The 16,345-nt window shown below is 41.1% G+C and overlaps 1 protein-coding gene across 1 annotated transcript in view; it reads left to right on the top strand.

Moving 5' to 3' along the window:
- Positions 1-8,611: 8,611 nt before the first annotated feature.
- URI1 (URI1 prefoldin like chaperone) overlaps positions 8,612-16,345 on the top strand; it is a 70,053-nt gene continuing 62,319 nt past the window's right edge. Inside the window, exon 1 of the mRNA XM_024132570.3 lies at positions 8,612-9,032. Coding sequence (XP_023988338.1) covers positions 8,928-9,032 — 105 coding nt within the window. The 5' untranslated portion in view covers positions 8,612-8,927. The remainder of the gene's footprint in view (positions 9,033-16,345) is intronic.

Raw genomic sequence — 16,345 nt, 5'->3', positions numbered from 1 at the left:
CAATTGTGCTGTGTGAGGTCTGGTGATGTGCCCCTGCCCACAGAGAGAATTGGAATCCTCATGTCTGCCAGGTTCTAGGCCTCTGTGTCACAGGTGGATATTCTTTCCAAATTCCTTCCAACTGAGCCTCTGGCTCTTTTCCAGGATCCTCGGAGATCACCCCCAATGTTAGCATGGTCTTACTTCCAAGGAAGTTGTGCTCGGGAGAGAGTGGCAGCTTGTGTGGTGGTGAGTTGAGGCTTGCCTGTGCTGTAGCTTCTCTGTTAGCGTGTGGCATGAGAGCTTTGCTGTAGCCACTCTTTCACCAGTGTTTGGGGGCTTGCAGACTCATCTTCTGTAATGGTTTATTAGCTACTCCACAGCAAAGGCAAAGTTATTTTCAAGGTCAGGAGCTCCTCACTATTGTTCCATATACTGGCCATATAGGCACATGTGTGCACTGTAGGGGATTTTGCCATTTTGCAGCCACAAAGCTTCCATTCTGTGGACCTAAGAATTCCTTAATTTCCTTCTAGTGAACTTCCTCCTTCCCACTGTGGGAACCAAAGGGGCCAGGCCCTTCCTCCACCAATCCTGGGACAGCCAGGGGTTGGGCACCTGCCCCTAATCAGACTCTGTTCTGGGACCGTTAAGAGTGATGCAGGGACTGAGGGACGCAGGGTGCTCGAGGCAGCGGACGCAGGGGTGGCACTCGGACCAGACCAAGACAGTGCGAGCCGGGCTGTAGTCCACTTCCTCAGTCCTCGGTGTTCCTACAAAACTCTGCCCTCAGCTTCCTGGCCTCCCACAAGCCCCCTCCAGCTGATTCATCTTGCTTGGAGTGACAGAGGCCATCTCCAGTTCTTGTAGCTACAAGGCATACTTAAAGAAGAAATGTTTTGGTTAATAACCTTTCATGTGTGTAAGTCCTGTTTTTGTTTTTCACTTGCATTGTAAGTTCCTGTGGGCAGCACTTGGCTTCATCCTGAGTCCAACTCTTGGCACATAATAGGATCTCAGGCAGAGCTGGGCATGGCTTAAAGGCAAGAGCAGGGGGCTTTGGAGCCAGAGGGCCGGGGTGTGAAACTCAGCTGCAGCACTCACCCACTGTGGGACTTGGGTTCATCCTGTGGCATCTTTAGTCTGGACTCTGCATCTGTAAAGTGAGTGTGATGCTTAGAATGACCACCCTCCCTCCAAGCCTCGGGACCTCTGTGAGGTTCCGGTGGGTTACCTGGGAACAAGTGTGAAGGGACCCTGACTCCTTTATACACAGCTAACAGCAGCCAACACCCCCCTGCCCCCAAGGAGGAGACATACAAGCAAACAGGGGATTGAAGTCAAGGCTGGCTGTACAGGCACACGACGGAGGCAGTCACACAGGAGTTCAGAAGGGCCTCACACTTGGTTTATGCTCTGCTCTCACCACCTTGAAATCCTTAGCAATTTTGAACAAGAGGTCCTGCATTTTCATTTTCCACTGGGCCGGCAAATTATATAGTGAGCTATGATTAAAATACCGTGTGAACTGAGAGCACATACAGTGTGAGTCCATTTGTATGAAGTGTGAAAACAGGTGACACTAATGTAGGTGACACTAACCTTAGAAGTAGAGATGGTGGTTACCCGGCCTGAGTGGGGAGGGGTGGGATGGGGGACAGTGAACAGAAAGGGCCTTGGAGGGCTTCAGTCAGTCCAGGAATGTTCTGTTTCTTGCTCTGGGAATTGGTTATACAGGTGTGCTCATCTAGCTCTGCACAGGATCTGTGCATGTTTCTGAATGTGTGCTACACATCAGTACAAAGTTGAGAAAATTTTTGAAAGGACCTGCATGTAGTAAAGGGAAGTACAGGGTGCTTCTCTGAGCCTTAGGGTGCTTGGAGAAGGCTTTCCAGAGGCGGGGTCTGAAGAAAGGCCTGAAGGAGGAGCAAGAGGCTGAAGCTGGGGTGGGGTGGGGCAGCTTTTCCTGCCAAGGGAAAGCAGGCCATTTCAGCCTGGAGCTGAGCAGGTGGGTGCATGGCTCAGGAGAGCACAGGCTCTGCCTTGGAGCTTGATGCAGAGTGGGCAAGAGACACAAAGGCTAGTCTGTGTACAGTTTCACAGGGCTGCTGAGGTCTTAGATTCTGCTCTGGGCAGTGAGAAGCCATGAAAGGTTCTGAGCTTAAGACTCCAGCTGCAGTGTGGAGGGCAGACTGGGGCGGGGATGGGAGGCAGGGAGATGCTGAAAAGGCCACTGGACTTTCGTAGGTGAGCAGTGACAGGAGTTTGGGCTGGTGGAGTGTAGAAAAGGAAATGAATTCTGGAGACTTCTTTTTCAAATGGTACATTTGGTGATTTTAACTTATGACCACAAATTCTAATTCCCCCATCTCTTGAATAGGCTGGCCTTAGTGACTTGCTTGTGATGAATAATATGTGGCTGAAAGTGATGCTATGTGACTTCAGAGGCTAGATTAGAAAAGGTGATACACTTCCAGCTGGCATTCCCTTGGCACCCAGCTGCCATGCTGTAAGGAATGGCTAGTATCTCAGGCAGAGCTGGGCGTACATGTGTTCTGGCTGACCACTCTCCTGGGGTCTCAGGTGACAGCTAACCTCAAGTCCAGAGTTGTGCATACAGAGATTTTCAAGATGACTGTAACTGCATGAGATTCTGAGGACTGCCTCACTGACCCTGTCAATCTCCAGAACTGTGATTTATGCCGCTAAGTTTGGGTGGTTTGTTGGCAGCAAGAAAACAGCACCCTTGACTGTTAAGTAGACTCTTTAGAAGAGCTTAAAAAATTCGCAACACCCAGGCCATATCCAAGCATTAATATTCTTTCGAGCCCCAGTGTGCAGCCAAGGTTGAGAACCAGTACTGTAAACCAACCCTAAGACCTGAGCTAGGGTTAACTTCATGAAATGCCCCCATTTCCCCCACTTCCCCTTACCCAGCTTCCCTTTGTCCTCATCACTGGTTTCCATCTTCAGTTCCTGGCAGATGAAAGTGAGCCATTTAAGTGACAGGGACTTTGAAATCAGTGCTTAAGTCCTTGATGCTTGAGGTGTTTATTTTTAAAGCAACGTAGGAGAATGAATATGCAGGGGAAGCAGGGAGGCTCCCAGGAGCGGAAGTGTGAATGAGGTTGCCAGATAAAATACAGGAGGCCCAGGTAATTTGAATTTCAGATAAACAGTGAGGATTTTTAAGTATAAGTATGCTCCAAATATTACATAGACATACTAAAAATTATATATTGTTTATCTGAAATTCAAATTTAACCATGTTTCCTATATTTTTATTTGCTAAATCTGGGAACCCTAAGTGTGAAGCCAGCCAGGTTAAGGTGTATTTGGGCCTCAATGGCACGGGGGCGGGGGGACATCTGTAGACTCCTGAGTTCCCCAACACCAGGGTAAAAGGCACTCAGGAGTCCCCAAATCACTCCCCTTGTTGGAGGAAAGTGAGGCCCCAAGACAGGAAGTAATAAATCCAAAACAGACAGTTCTTGATTTGCACAATATTGTGTTAACTAAACCCATGCAAAGTAACCCTACTTTGCTGCAATAAACATGCAGGTTTTCGTGATGATATAAATTTTCAGATCAGGTGGGTTATGCCTGGGAGTGCGATTGCTGGGTAGTATGGTAAGTCTATGTTAACACTGTGCAAAATCACCAAACTATCTTCCAAAGTGGCTGTTACCCTTTTGTATTCCCATGTAACAGAAGAGGATTCCTGTTGCTCCATATCCTAGCCAGAAATTGGCATTGTCTGTTTTCTGGATTGTAGCAGTTCTAGTAGATGTGTAGTAGTATCTCATTGTTATTTTAATTTGCATTTCCCTATGATAAATGATGTTGAGCATCTTTTTACATGCTTATTTGACATCTACATATCTTCTTTGATGAAGTGTCTATTCAGAGCTTTTGCCTGTTTTTTAATTGGGTTGTTTGTTTCCTTATTGTTAAACTTTAAGAGTTCTATATTTTTCTGGATATAAGTCCTTTATCAGATATGTGATTTGAAAATATTTTCTCCCAGTCTGTGGCTTGTTTTTTGTTTTGTTTTGTTTTTTTCCCATTCTCTTAGCAGTATATTTTGCAGAGCAAGTGCTTTTAATTTTGATAAAGTTCAATTTATCTATTTTGCCAAACCCAAGTTGATGTAGATTTTCTCTTATATTTCCTTCTAGAAGTTTTATAGTTTTGTATTTTACATTTAAGTCTGTGATCTATTTTAACTTAATTTTTGTGTAAGATATGAAGTATGTGTAGAGGTTCTTTTTTTTTTGCAAATGGATGTCCAATTTTTCTAGCACCATTGTTTGAAAGACTTCTTTCTCCATTGCATTGTCTTTGTAAAAAATCATTTGCTTTTTTTGTTCTCTATTGTTTCATTGATCTCTGTGCATCAAGGTCCCATTCTGACAGAGAGACCCAAGCAGCCCAGCCAGTTGAGACATCCACCCCACGGTCCTCGGTGGTGGACTGTGGCAGATTTCTGATTGCAGGGGTGTCACTGACCAAAGGCTTCAGCTTCTATGCTCTGAAACCCATTGCCAAGGCCATGCTTCCCAGCTTATAACTGGGCATGGCAAGGATACTAAATCAGACCCATTAATGGGAGACGTCATAAGCCTTGATGGCCAGCTTTGGCTTGAGGACTCCTCAGTGGTGTAAGTTAAGGGTCCAACTTCATTCTTTTGCATATGGAATCCAATTGTCCCAGGATAATTTGTTGAAGAGACTGTCCTTTCCTGATTGAATGATTTTGTAACCCCTGTCAAAAATCAATTTACTATAAATGGGAGGATTTATTTTTGAGCTTTTAAATTAAATTCCATTGGTCTATATGTTTATCCTTATGCTAGTCACACAGTGTTTTGATTACTGTAGCTTTTTAGTAAGTTTTGAAATCAGCAAGTATGAGACTTTTCCCAACTTTATCTTTTTCAAGATTGTTTTGGCTATTCAGAATCTATTGCAATTCCATGTGAGTTAGGCTGGGTTTTTGTACTTCTGCAAAAAATGGCATTGAGATTTCATAAAGATTGCTTTGAATCTGTCAATTCCTTTGAGGATCATTGTTGTATTAATTTGCTTGGGTTGCTATAGCAAAATACAACAAGAGAAATTTATTTTCTGATAGTTCAGGAGGGTAGAAGTCCATGATCAAGGCGACAGCAAATTCAGTTTTCAGTGAGAGCTCTCCTTTTGGCTTGTAGATGGCTGCCTTCTCATTATGTCCCCCAGTGGCCTTTCCCCAGTGTATGTGTGTGGAGAGAGTGAGCTCTTTCTTTTTAAAAGGACACTAATCCTATTGGATCAGGGACTCACTTTTTTTTTTTTTTTTTGCGGTACGCGGGTCTTTCACTGCTGTGGCCTCTCCCGTTGCGGAACACGGGCTCCGGACACGCAGGCTCAGCGGCCATGGCTCACGGCCCCAGCCACTCCACGGCATGCAGGATCCTCCGGGACCGGGGCTCGAACCTGCGTCCCCTGCATTGGCAGGCGGACTCTCAACCACTGTTTCACCAGGGAAGCCCGAGGGACTCACTTTTATGACCTCATTTAACCTTAATTACCTCCATAAAGGACCTATCCCAAATACAGTACATTGAAGGTCAAGGATTCAACATACAAATTTCGGGGAAACACACATTCAGTCCACAATAGTTCTCATCTTAACAATATTAAGTCTTCCAACCCATGAAAATAGATGTCTTTCCATTTATTTGTGTTTTATTTAATTTCTTTTGACAATGTTTTATAGTTTTCAGTGCACAATTTGTATGCCTCCTTGCTTAAATTCATTATGAAATATTTTATTCTTTTTTTATGCTAGTGTATATAAATGTAACTGATTTTTGTCGGTTGATTTTGTATTCTGCAACTTTTTTGAGTTTATTACTCTAACATTTTTTTTTCTTGTGGATTCTTTACAGTTTTCTACATATAAGATCATATCATCTACCAATAGAGATAATTTTACATCTCTTCCCAATTTGGCTTCATTTCATTTCCTTATCTTGTCTAATTTCTTTGATTAGAACTTCCAGTACTATGTTGAATAAAAGTGGTAAAAGCAGACATCCTTATCTTAATCCTGATCTCAGAGGAAAAACTTTCAGTCTTTCCCCATTGAGTATGTTAGATATAGGTTTTTCATGTATGGCCTTTACAATGTTGAGGAGGTTTCTTCCTATTCCTAGTTTATTGAGTGTTTTTATCGTAAAGGGATGTTGGATTTTGTCAAGTGCTTTTTTCTGCATCAATTGAGATTAGCATGCAGTTTTTTCCCCTTCATTCTATTAATGTGGTGTACTATCTTCATTGATTTTCATATGGTGAAGTATCTTTGTGTTCCTGGGATAAATTCCACATGATCGTGGTGTATAATCCTTTTAATATGCTCCTGAATTCAGTATTCAGTGTGTTATTATTCATTGAGAGGTTTTGCATTTATATTAAAAAGGGACATGGTCTGTAGTTTTCTTTTCTTTTGCTGCCTTTGTCTTGCTAAGCTCACAGAATGTGTTCCCTCTTCTTCAGTTTTTTGGAAGAGTTTGAGAAGAATTGGTGTTAATTCTTCTTCAAATGTTTTAAATCCACCTTTGAAGCCATCTGGATTTTTCTTTGTTGGGAGGATTTTGATTACTGATTCATTCTCCTTACTTGTTAATGGGCTTTCCTAGTTTTCTATTTCTTCTTGAGTCAGTTTTGTTAGTTTTTGTTTTTCTAGGAATTTGTCCATTTCATCTAGGTTACACAATTGTTTATGGTACTCTCCTATAATCCTGTTTATTTCTATAAAATTGGAATTTTGTCCCACTTTTATTTCTAATTTTCGTAATTGGAGTCTTCTCTCTTTTTCTTAATCTAGGAAAGGTTGTCAATTTTATTCATCTTTCCAAAGAACCACCTTTGGTTTCATCGATTTTTTCTGTTGTTTTACTATTCTCTGTTTCTCACTAGTCTAATCTTTGTTCTTTCCTCTGCTAGCTTTGGGTTTTGTTTGTTTTTCTCTTTCTAGTTCCTTAAAGTATACAGTTAGGTTATTGATGTATTAGTTTGCTAGGGCTACCATAACAAAATACCACAGACTGGGTGGCTTAAACAGCAGAAATTTATTTTCTCACAGTTCTGGAGGATGGAAGTCCAGGATCAAGGTGTGATGGGGCTGGCTAACTCTGAGGCCTCTCTCCTTGGCTTGCAGTTGGAGGCCCTCTTGCTGACTCTTCATGTGATTATCCCTCTGTGCATGTATGCCCCTGGCTTTTCTTTGTGTCTCCAAATTTCCTCCTCTTATAAAGATACCAGCCAAATTGGATTAGGGCCCACGCTAATGGCTTCATTTTAACTTAATCACATTTAAAGCCCTATCTCCAAGCACAGTCACATTCTGAGGTAGTGGGTGTTAGAACTTCCACATGGTAATTTCAGGCGGGAGATAATTCAGCCCACAGCACCATCCTTTTACTTTCAACCCTTTTGTGTCTTTCAATCTAAAGTGAGTCTCTTGTAGACAGCACATAGAACCAACTACTTAGAAGATAAATGCACTTACCCTTCTACTGGAGCCTCAGGTGGGTCAGCTTCCCACAGGCACAAGACCTAAGTGGGTTAGGTTTGAACATCTGAATGAGGGGAAATAGGGTGGGCAGCTGCCAATGTCCATTACAGGGGCCGAAAGTGAGAGCAGGGAGACCAGAGAAGAAGCTACTGAAGTAGCTGAGGATACACAGATGGTGTGGTGCTAGACCAGTCAGAGACTGCCTGTTTCAGAGGTTGGATATGTAGTGAGGAAAAGAGAGCAATTAACATTTACCATTTGCCCCAATTTTCCTCACTTCTTTCTTTGAAGCAAATGTAAAAAGGGTGTACCTGGACTGGGGAGCTGGCCAGAAGGGAAGAGAAATCTAGCAAGCAGGCACACCAGGGTGAGAACTGCAGCTACCTCCCAGCCCATTGCCATTTGCACAACGCTGAAGGAACAGGACCCATCCCACTGTTAGGTATTGGAGCAGAGATGATTGTTAGGGCAAGGCCAATTCCATTCATTAAGCATTAATTGGGTGCCTACTGTGTACAGAGGCTGTAGGCGAGAGAGGTCACGGGAGTTTTGAAATAAGAGGAAAAGTATGGGCAACGTTACCCTTGAAAAGTCTCTTAAATAGCCCATATATAGCAATATGTTAATTAAAGCACAATACCTTTATATAAGGAAAAATTGTGTGTGCAGTAATTAACACACAAACAAAACTTAATCGCATATTTTAATTCATTAAACAGGCAAAGGGAAGAGTTGACTTTGCTAAAATTAAATATGCTTATGAACCAGCACTAGTTCGCGAATTAAGCTCCTACCGCCAGATGCAGCGCTCAACCACTGGGGGCATTAGGGGGACACAAGGCTAAGACGGGGCTCATCTCCGTGAACTGAGCGTCGATCTTCCCTAGAATGAAAGTTTCCAAAGGGCTACAGTGCAGCTTAGCCTCCGGCTAAGCCAGCCGCCGCCGCGCCGCTCCTGCGCCACGCGATCACCGGGGGCGTGACGAAGGGCGGAGGCTGCGTGCGCTTCCCAGCGTGCCGCGCTGGGCGGGGCGAGGGGCGGGGCCTACGGGGGAGGTGCGGAGGAGGAGCGGCCGCCACAGGACGTCTGGCTCGGCCCAGCCACCGGATCGGGGCTTTTCGCCTTCAACGGCCGGCCTGTTGCTCCGAGCCCGCGGCGGCGGGGGCGCCGGCGGCGGCGGGCGGCATGCGCGTGTGAGATGCGGCCGCGGGCAGCCCGGACGCGAGCAGCTGCCGCCGCGGTAGCAGAGAAGTGGGGCGCGGCCTCCTCAGCGCGGGGCGCGCAGTGCATGAGGGCGAGCACGCGGGCGCTGGGCAGCCGCCGGCCACGCCGCCTTCATAAACACTTGTTTAGGACTCGTTCGCCCCGCTGAGGCCCCGGCGCTCCGCCATGGAGGCCCCGCCCGACAGCGGGCCCCACGCCTCGGCCTCGGCTTCGGCCGCGGCGCCGCTGCGCGCCCCAGAGGTGGCGCGGCTCCGCGAGGAGCAGGAAAAGGTAACAGGCCGCGCTCCGTCCCGCGCTTCCGCCGGCGGTCTCGGGAGGCACCCTCGCCCAAGCGCGTCCTCGGCGCCCCGTTCCCCCTCCACGGGGCTGGGGGCTGACCCCCGCTCGCCCCCGCCGACCCCGTCCTGCCCTCGGTGCGCCGCAGGCCTTTGGTCCCGGCCTAGCTCACCCCGGACCCCGAACGGGGGAGGAGCATAGCCTCCAGGCCTGGAAAGCGTGTTGGGGAAACTTTTGTCACGTGCTTTCGTTGTCTTGTCTGGAGCACTTTGACCTTCCAGGGGAGGGGAGGGTTGGGGAAAAGAGATGCGATAATCTGTTTAACTTGTGTATGAAAGTGAGTTTTTAATCTTAATGCATACAGCAGTGCGTGGGAATAGTCTCGGTGAAGGACAGGCTGTGAATGAATAGTTCACCTTATTTTTTTTTTTTTAGCTTGTTACCTCATCGTTGGTAAAATGTATACTCTTTGTTGCTCTTCATCTGATTGCACTTAAAAGTTTTACTAGGTTTGTAATGCTAACGCTTCATGTGCAGTTTCAGCTTTGGTTTAGTATTTGTCATGATAGTATGCTGTTTTATTAAATTTTAACTTCAATTATATAAATGAGTTTTAATCTACCAGTAAAGAGGAAAGAAAGTTTTGTATTTCCTAATGGGATTGTATATGAACAAGTATACCAGTCTAAGAAATACAGTGTTATTGTTTAATCTGAGATTTTTTTCCCTTTGGATTCTGTATCATTTGTTTCTCACTATCTTTGAAATTATTATTTTGAAAGGCATCGTTTCATTTACTTAAAATGTGTCATATTGAGAGTATCATGGTTATAAAGGTTAGGAAGTTGTTTAAAAACTATAAACACTGGGAATTGCTAACTTTTTCTATTGAGCATTTCTGTATAAAAATGACTACTTACATAGGTATACAAACATACTCAGTTTAGCTAGATAAGGAACTTTTTATAGAACTTAAATCCTGGTTTGCTTGGAAATAACCTGTTAGGATGAATTGTGGGAACCTTTCCTACTTTGTTCTGGTTGTTCTAAATTATTTTGTGCGTTGGATTTCCCTTTCTGAGAGCCGTTTTTTTTCTAATACCATATACAATGGTTGGGTTTTAAACTTGGCTTTCTTCAAGTTGGGGGTTTAAAAATTCAAGTTCGGTGCGTTTAAATTGTAAGACAGTGTGGGTTTTTTTTTTTTTTTCTTTAAGAGGAGAATAAATAAAGAAGAAAAGACAGCCCTTCATGAAACCAATTTGTTCATTTTTGGCAAAAACTATTTACATTTTTTAGTCTTTTAGAAAATGTGAAACAGACCCTCAGAAGATGGTGTTCCCATTGTTTTTCTTTCTGTAGAGGAATTAACTCTCTCCTCCTTCATAGTATGATGTTTGCACTTTAAGAGAAGAATAAATAAAGAAGAAAAGACAGCCCTTCATGAAACCAATTTGTTCATTTTTGGCAAAAACTATTTACATTTTTTAGTCTTTTAGAAAATGTGAAACAGACCCTCAGAAGATGGTGTTCCCATTGTTTTTCTTTCTGTAGAGGAATTAACTCTCTCCTCCTTCATAGTATGATGTTTGCATACTGCTGACTTGATATGTTTTCTCCTATTTGGCATGTTAAAAAGAGAAATCCTTGGTTTTATTCTGATGTTAGTGTGTCTGAAATACAAAGGATACGGTTTGGGGGTGCTCTGAACAGCTTTCTGGTATGGTATCCAGTTGCATTTGAAAACTGCCTTCTCAGTTACAGTCCTGTGGGAACCTGGATGACAGTTTTCAGTAGACATTGAGTATGGTACCAAATTACTTTTCTGTGCTGTGTTAATGTTATTTTGGCACATAAAATAAGCATGTGTATGTCTGTCATGGGTATGTAAAATCATTCCCAGTTCATGATGAAGTCCCTCAGTAAATGGACTAGACTGTATTTTAACGGATCTGCTTCAGTGGACAGGAGAGACCCATGAGGCCACAAAATAAACTGGTTAGATAGCTATCCTTTAATTATAGTTCAGTATAGGAAAACTTTATCTAGTAAATAGTAAATAAATAAATAAATAAACCAGTCAAATTTTTGTGAGGGACTTTAGGCTTTAAAACCAACCCAGCAGCTGTGGGAGTACAGTGAGCTCTAGTAAGTGGAAGTGTTGGGACATTCTTGGAAGGAAAAGGAAGAAAATGTCATAGGAGTTTTATAGTCTAGCAGTTAGTATTTCTTTACATAAGTCTAGTTAAATGTGTTTTAGGACTTGCCTTTCCCTAACCAGGGTTCTGTGAGAGAATTAAATCCTGACGAAAATTATTTGAAAGACTATTTTTTCAGTTTTCCCTAGGATGGTAGCTAGCTAGTAGGCTCTAGATGCAGAGGAGAGAAGTGAATTCTTTATATGTAATGGATGCCTTAGGTTCAGGGCATTATTTTATCTGGGAACCTTAAGAATGGCTGCTAGGTAAAGTGGTTTAAATGTTGCTCATCAATTTTTTGCTTTTTAATTCAGATAAGGAGTATAACACGTTTTATCTTGGTCCCTCTCTCTGTTTTTTCCTTGTTTATCCTTTGGAGCACTGAATAACAAGGAAAAAAAATTAGTAACCTAAGGAAAAAGACAAAGGAGGGGGGCATGAAAGATCCACAACTTCAGTAAATGACAACATCTGTAGTAAATGGACAGGATCAAATATTTGAATATTGTTCTCATTTTTGGCATTAATGCTGACATTATCAAAAAAATATTTTTTGGTTCAAACTTCTGTTTATTTCTTTTTTTTTTAAATCTAGCAAAAAGACATGTACAGAAGGGTTCCCTGCAGGTTTGTTTATAATAATGAAAAAGCTAAAAATTCAACATAAGGGGATTAGTATGAGGAGATTTTATGCAGTCATTAAAAATTGTAGACCACTGTGTGGTGTGGTTAGTTATGTTTATATGTATATAAATATTCACACAGTTTATATAGGAAAATGCACCACTAAATATTTTAAAAAGCACACAATTTCACTTTTTATTTTACCTAAAAGTTAGTGAATTGAATGGGATTTTTTTTTCAAGAAAGGCTATTGATAAAACCTAATTAATTTTAATGAAAGATGGGATGTTGTATCTTTAATTGCTAAATATTTTCTGCTCCTGACAAATTGCTCTTGGCTGGTTTGAACACCAGTTAGGCAGGTTTGTTTCTTATTCCAGAGCGGATAGGTACAATTTATTCAGATATCTGTTCCCCAAGTGGTTTCCTTTTCTTTTTTCCTTGGAGGTGTTGTTTATTGTTAATTCTCTATCCAAAGATACAGGGACAAGAGGGAACTTGGATCATCTTTTTATCCCCCTCTTTTCTTTTAACTAAATCTGTTTTTGCCAATAGGAGTAAAGTATTTGGTGGAAAAAATGGAATCTACTTAGAAGCCTCTCTGGACTGATTAATGCCGTAAAAGTTAAATCTAGGACTGCAGTGGAGTGTCTTCGGCTGTTCTAGGGAAGTTTCCTCATACTAAGATCTTGTTAAATCTGGTTTTGTCTTTGAATTTCATTATTGAAATACTGGTTTCTTGGCTAAGGTGATGTTTCTATCCGAGTTTTATATCTCCAGATACTATTATCTTTAACAGAATTATTGAGATTCTGCTATATAATATTGTGGAAAAAGTGGTATATAGTATTGTTTTCCTTGGTTTATTTTCAGGATAATGGTAACTTTGGAAAATTCATGAGGATAATGTTATTATTTAGTTTATTATAATTATAACTGAGTGGCTCGTGTAACTTGGAATTTTGGAATAACTTATACTTTCTTGATACAGAACCTGGGGAATTAAATGCATTAAGAGTAAATTATTTCAAATTTTTATAAAGCAGAACAGCTAATTTAACTTTGGTTTGCATATTTCTTAAGGTAAATTGCACATAGTTTAGGAAACTCATTCATGTACTCCATACCACAGGTATTGTTCTTCTTTCCAAGCCCAGAATCCAAGCATATAATTTTTCAGCAGATATTTATTGAGTACCTGCTACCTGCCAGATTGTACCTACTTAATGCCTTCCTCTGCTGAGGATGCAGTAGTGAACAAAAAGTCTTCGTTTTCACAGGGATCACATTCTAGTGGTAATATGGAATAGGCATATTTAAAATGACAGATGGTTTGTGATAGGTAAGGAGCTGTACTAGATCATTGTTAAAGATTTTGGGTTTTATTTTTGTGAGGTGAGAAACCATTGGAATGTGTTTTGAGAATCATACTAATCTTAAATGACAAGAATTCATTTGTCATGCATGAAGGGAGGAATGATGGGATTATGGGATTGCATTGTATACAATAAATTTTTTTGTGTGCCAGGCATTGTGATAGACGTTTACAAATTTGATGTTAGAGTCTTCATTAACTCTCTTTAGTTTTTCAGGTGAACAGTTGAGGTTGTTTCTAGTTTTTGCCCTGAACTTTCTTATGGAGTATTTGTGTCTTCAATTTTGCTTATAATGCTTGTTTTTCAAAGTGCTTATGCCAATTTACATTCCTATTAGCAGTGGTGAAAGTTCCAGCTATTCCACGTCCTCATCACCACTTGGTACTGTCTGTCCTTTTCATATTTGTTAGCCATTCTAGTAATAACTAATGAATGAGGTTGATAACCTTTTCAAGTATTTATTGGCTATTTGCATTTTTTTTGTAAAATAAAATGCTTTTTCTAAATTGAGTAGTTATAAGTCGTTTATTGAAGAATGTGTATTTGATCTTTCTAATGTAGTTTTTTTATCTTTTTTTTTTTTTTTTTTTTTTTCCGGTTAGCGGACCTCTCACCATTGTGGCCTCTCCCGTTGCGGAGCACAGGCTCCGGACGCGCAGGCCCAGTGGCCATGGCTCACGGGCTTAGCCGCTCCGCGGCATGTGGGATCTTCCCGGACTGGGGCATGAACCCGTGTCCCCTGCATCGGCAGGCGGACTCTCAACCACTGCGCCACCAGGGAAGCCCCTATCATTTTTAAGAAAGGCAGAGTCATAAGAATGTTTGCTTACAGCCAAAGATACATTTTGTAGCTAAATGGGTTTTCAGAACTCATAACTTGTGAGTTATATTTTATTTTAAAACAGTTTGTTTTGGTTGTGTTAGTGATTATTATCATGCCAGTCATGTGCCATGAGAGGAAACAACTTTGGTTTTAGTCTTTTATTAGTAAACATTATAATACAGTATTTCAAGGGGAGAAAATCCATATTCATTGTGTTAGGTCTCTCCAGATTGGAGTATAAGACTAGGGGAGAAGAAGGTGCACGGGGTCTAATCTGTGATCCTAACTGTTTGATTTTGTTCTCCTAATGTCAGATTGGGTTTTAAAATCTTTTAGCTTGTATCCTTCTTGCCTTCATCTCCAGATTACTGAGTCTAGATCTTTTTAGTCTGTCCTAAGGCAGTTTTTCTTTCTTTCATTTTTTTTTTTTTTTTTTTTTTTTTGCGGTACGCGGGCCTCTCACTGTTGTGGCCTCTCTCGTTGCGGAGCACAGGCTCCGGATGCACAGGCTCAGCGGCCATGGCTCACGGGCCCAGCCGCTCCGCGGCATGTGGGATCTTCCCAGACCGGGGCACGAACCTGTGTCCCCTGCATCGGCAGGCAGACTCTCAACCACTGCGCCACCAGGGAAGCCCCATTTTTTTTTTTTAAAGTAGCAGCTTTTTATTTTCAAAAATCGTAAAACAACAGAAAAGTTTAAAGAATAGTTTGAGTCATCAATCCTGTTTTGTCCTATTTGCCTTTTCTTTCTCTTTCTGTATTTTCTTTTCTTTTTTTCCTTGTAGAACCATTTGAAAGTAAATTGCAGATATTATCATGTCCTAATACTTAAGCACATATCATTTTGGAGCAAGGTCATTCTTCTACATAATCATATCTTTTTTTTTCACCCAAGAAGTGAACATTGACACACAATAATATTATTTAGCATATTCAGATTTCCTCAGTTTTTCTAAAAGTGTTCTTTATAACATTTTTCAATCTAAGATCCAATCACAGGCTGCATTTAGCGTCTTCTCTTTAATTTCCTTTCATCTGAAACAATCCCTCTACATTATTTTGTCTTTATGAAATTGGTATTTTGAAGAGTTTACAACAGTTTACTTATAGAATGCCCACAATTTAGAGATGTCTGATGAATGTACTTATGAAGAAACAGAATTAAATAATCATTTTTGGCAAGAATAATATATAGTTGATGATGACTTCCTATTGCATCACAGCAGGAGACATACAGTGTTACTTTATTCTATTATTGGTGTTGCTAATTACTTGTTTAAGATGGTACCTGTGATATCTCTTCACCTTAGGTATCTGTTCCCTTGTGTAAGGAATAAGAACTTTAAAAGTACTTATTAAATACTTGAAGACAGTGTAAATATCCTGTTCCCCAACAACCCTTTACCATGGATGATCCTTGCCTGAATCAATTATTATATTGGTGTTTGCAAATTAGTGGTTTTCTAACCATCTATGTTTATAGCTGGTATTTTTCTGTAAAGAGGAGCCCTTTCCCCCCTTTTAGTATTAGTGTAGACCCTTTTTATTTGTTTTTTAATTCAGTGTGTTATAATTTTTCATATTTCCTTTTGATGCTCGAATTGTCCTAAATTTGGCCAGTTGAAGCCCCTTCAAGCTGACTCCTGCATCCTTTTGGCATTTCTCATTATCCTTTGGTCATTACCTTTTTTTGTGGCACAAGGTGCCCCAGGCTTACCTTGTAGCTTTCTTGTCTTAGTTCTGAAATTGACTATTTCTTCAAAGAGCCCTGGTTCTTTTTAATGAGAAATGCTGAGAAGCCTAGATCTGGGCCCAAGTTTTGCTCATTGCCACTGGGATATTATTGCATCAAGGCCCTTTCAGTGGACAGTGCTAAGAAATGTATTAACCTTCAGTATACCAGGAAAAATAGTCATCACCATTTACCATCTAGGTCCAAGTGATCTTTTTACTTTTTATTTTTTAAAGTAATTTTTACAAGTAATGTGCAGAAGTAAGGATAAGGGATACTGAAACCCATTTTTATTGGATATTTTAATAAGAATTTAAACACAGCAATCTTCTTTGTATTAAGTAAAGTTGGTGCACAAAGATCATAAGAGATTTAAGAATATTACCACATGTCTTTTTAGAAAAATATCCAAGTTCTTGTTGCAGACTGTTACATGATGAAGTTCTTCTTGTTGAATGACTAAGTGGGTGGGAATACCCTACTTTTTTTTTTTGTTCTTAGAAGTATATTGTTCACTTATTGATTCTTTTTTTCTCCTCCTTCAAGTCAGTCCC

This window comes from Physeter macrocephalus, chromosome 17 (genome assembly GCF_002837175.3).
Source record: "Physeter macrocephalus isolate SW-GA chromosome 17, ASM283717v5, whole genome shotgun sequence".
Lineage (NCBI taxonomy): Eukaryota > Metazoa > Chordata > Mammalia > Artiodactyla > Physeteridae > Physeter > Physeter macrocephalus.
Note: the sequence above shows the minus strand (reverse complement) of the source record. Positions and strands in the feature narration are given on the sequence as shown.